The 3,115-nt window shown below is 35.2% G+C and overlaps 1 protein-coding gene across 1 annotated transcript in view; it reads left to right on the top strand.

The window, feature by feature from the left end:
* Nucleotides 1-219: 219 nt before the first annotated feature.
* Nucleotides 220-3,115, top strand: part of LOC310717519 (semaphorin-4E-like) — a 66,632-nt gene continuing 63,736 nt past the window's right edge. The window contains exons 1-3 of the mRNA XM_083525698.1: nucleotides 220-305; nucleotides 1,998-2,116; nucleotides 2,489-2,634. Coding sequence (XP_083381824.1) covers nucleotides 235-305; nucleotides 1,998-2,116; nucleotides 2,489-2,634 — 336 coding nt within the window. The 5' untranslated portion in view covers nucleotides 220-234. The remainder of the gene's footprint in view (nucleotides 306-1,997; nucleotides 2,117-2,488; nucleotides 2,635-3,115) is intronic.

Raw genomic sequence — 3,115 nt, 5'->3', positions numbered from 1 at the left:
TAATAATAATAAATAATAATAATAATGATAATAATTAAGTATACGATTCGTCGGATCTCGTGCTTCCAACTTGTAACTCTGTGTGTGTGTGTGTGTGTGTGTGTATGTGTGCGCACGCGCGCATCCATGTTGCCTAGTAACGAGTTGGCTCTCATTATTTACCCGGAAACTGAAAAATTCTGATTTCTGATTGGCTGCTAGGTGGCATTTAACTCTGTAGAGCTCAAGACAGAAATGAACTTGGTTGAGCATTTCCCTCTGTATGTCTGCACCTTATTCACTCAGTTCTCAGTGAGAAATACAAGGTGTGGTGTGTCAGCGTGTGAACGGGTTGAAATGTGTCTCACGGTGAATGTTTGAGACTTGAGAACACTGACACAACATATAAAAATATTCTGTCTCTTACAGAGAGACTGCTCTGTTTTCTCGTAAATGCATTTGCGTGACTGTTGAATTTAAATGAAGTGAAAACCACTTTACACGAAGAAGGAAGTGACCCAGCATTTTGCAGATGCTACAAACAGTTTGCATGAACATTGCTTTAATGTCTTGGTAGAATGCATTGGTTGAATTGAAAAGCAATATGTGAAGTTGTAAAGCTTGTTTACATGCATTTAGCTCTATTTGTAGATGCTTATCATGCTATAGCACCATTTATTTCAACCAAGCAGTTATGGCTTGGTGTGATCTGGCCAGTTGCAAAGCAGAAGTACTATTTATTTCTTTGATTTTCAGATAACAGCATGACTTTGGTTTTATTATTTTAATACCAATGCTATTTAGCCTTGTACACAATTTTATTGTTGAAACATGGCATGCCATCTCTTAATAGTTACATTTCAGGTTGTTGAATCCTGTAAAACAAGTTCTACTGATATTATAGCAATAATTCCCGTACTTTCCCGAAGCTAATAATAATTAATAAAAAAAAAAAAAAACACCCTGAAGACTTTCTCATGAGGAAAATAATTAAAGCAACAATTTAATTTCTGGCTATTACAAAGTACTAACACAATTAGTAGAATAAGTAGCAGGACTACTTGTAGTAATAGTAGTAGAAGTACTAGCAGCAGTTGCATCCAGTAGTAGCAGTTGCAGATGCACCATCATTAGTAGTAGTTGTAGTAACAGATGCAACAAAAATAGCACAGCACAGTGAAATTCTTTCTTTCCAAATCCCAGCTTGTTAGGAAACTTGGGTCAGATATAGTGATATAGTGCCCCTGAAGCAGAGAGTGTTAAGGGTCTTATTTAATGGCCCAGCAGTGGCATCTTGGCAATGTTGGGGCTTAAAAACCCAGACTTTCTGATCAGTATCCCAGATCCTCAACCATCAAGCTCCACTTAGACGTCGAATATGTGATTCTTAGCATGTTAAGAGGAAGGATGTGAGTTTTATGTGTATTTTTATGGTTTTGGTTTGTAAAAAATAACCTTGAACAAGCTTGCAAGCTGATTCTATCAGGTCCTGATATATACTCGACAGCTAGTGACCATTTTGTTCTCAAAGATTGTGTTAGAAGCAGGAAAATTTGTTAGGATTTGGACGAGTTTGACAGGGACCAAATTGTGGTTAGATGATGGCTAGATGATTGGGTCAGAGCATCTCCAAAAGTGCAGCTCTTGTGGGGTGTTCCCAGTCTGCAGTGGTCGGTAGCTATCAAATGCTGTCAAAGGAAGAAACAGTGGTGTGTTGGTGACAGAGTGATGGGTGGCCAAGGCTCACTGATGCATGTGGGGAGCGAAGGCTGGCCCGTGTGGTTCGATCAAACAAATGATCTACTGTAGTTAAGGAAGTTAATGCTTAATTCGAAAAAAAATATTTGTTAGAATTTGTGCTTAATGCTAGGGAAAGGAGTATTGTTTGACATTTCACTATAAATAATTTTGGATATTTTTTATTTATTATTTAAATTATTTATCATTTAAGTAAATGAATGTCATTTTAAGTAAGATGGTGTGACCGAGAGACTAAAAATTACCTTGTGCTTTAGCAGAAGAGCTAAGGACATGCTGTTTCTCCTTATCATCCTGTCTTTCTGGGGTCCAGCTGTATTTACTTCAGCCCAGAATTTGCCTTTGTTCAGCACCCCACGGAAAACAGTTCCCCTGAGCAGTAAGTGAGCTGTGTTTATATATATATATATATATATATATATATATATACATATATATATATATATATATATATATATATATATATATATATATATATATATATATATATATGTATATATATATATATATATATATATATATTAGTCTTTATATCAGTACTGCAGACTGCAGACAGTTGTGCAGACACAAAAGAAAATCCCAGAACATTATTGGGTTAATAATTAACAATGTATGGCAAATAAATCAAGCATTACTTCTGCTTTACACCTTCTCTACTTTTTAGTACTCTTCTGTTCTTTATTACAAGTAGCACTTTTCCATTAGCTACTCCACTACACTAGGGGCTTAAACCCTTTTCTGCTGTTGCTAGGAAATGGAGGATACATTTTTCAGGAGAAAGGAGTGAGGAACTACTCTGCCATGCTCCTCATGGAAGACATGGGTGTGCTCATCCTCGGGGCTCGAGAGACCATCCTTGCCCTGGACCTCACTAACATTACCCACAAGAAGGATATGGTTAGGAAAATTATATTATTTTTTATTTACAATGCTCATGAAACATGCGTTTTTAATAGAACTGTTTATTAATAGTTTTTTAATCTCTAATTAGTACCTACAACCCATAAGGTCTTCCATCTCATGTCTAAAACCTTTTATATGCTCCACAAATACATTTTATGAAATATATATATATATATATATATATATATATATATATATATATATATATATATATATATATATATATAATCCCCCACTTGACCGTGTTTTAAATCTCGCCTCTCAAAATTGCATTTGCCACATAGCTAATTTGTCTCAGCCTCTTTGTTGACATCATAGGACACTTCAACCAATAAACAAGCAGAGAAACTATGCATAGGCTTCGCTACTACAGAACTGTATAATGTACAGTACATGTAATCACTATAAATATGAAACAGTGTACTGTATTTCTACGAATTTACACAAAATTCATCTCGCTATATTCTTACAAATG

The sequence above is a fragment of the Silurus aristotelis genome, assembly GCF_946808225.1.
Source record: "Silurus aristotelis genome assembly, chromosome: 22".
Taxonomy (NCBI): Eukaryota; Metazoa; Chordata; class Actinopteri; order Siluriformes; family Siluridae; genus Silurus; species Silurus aristotelis.
Note: the sequence above shows the minus strand (reverse complement) of the source record. Positions and strands in the feature narration are given on the sequence as shown.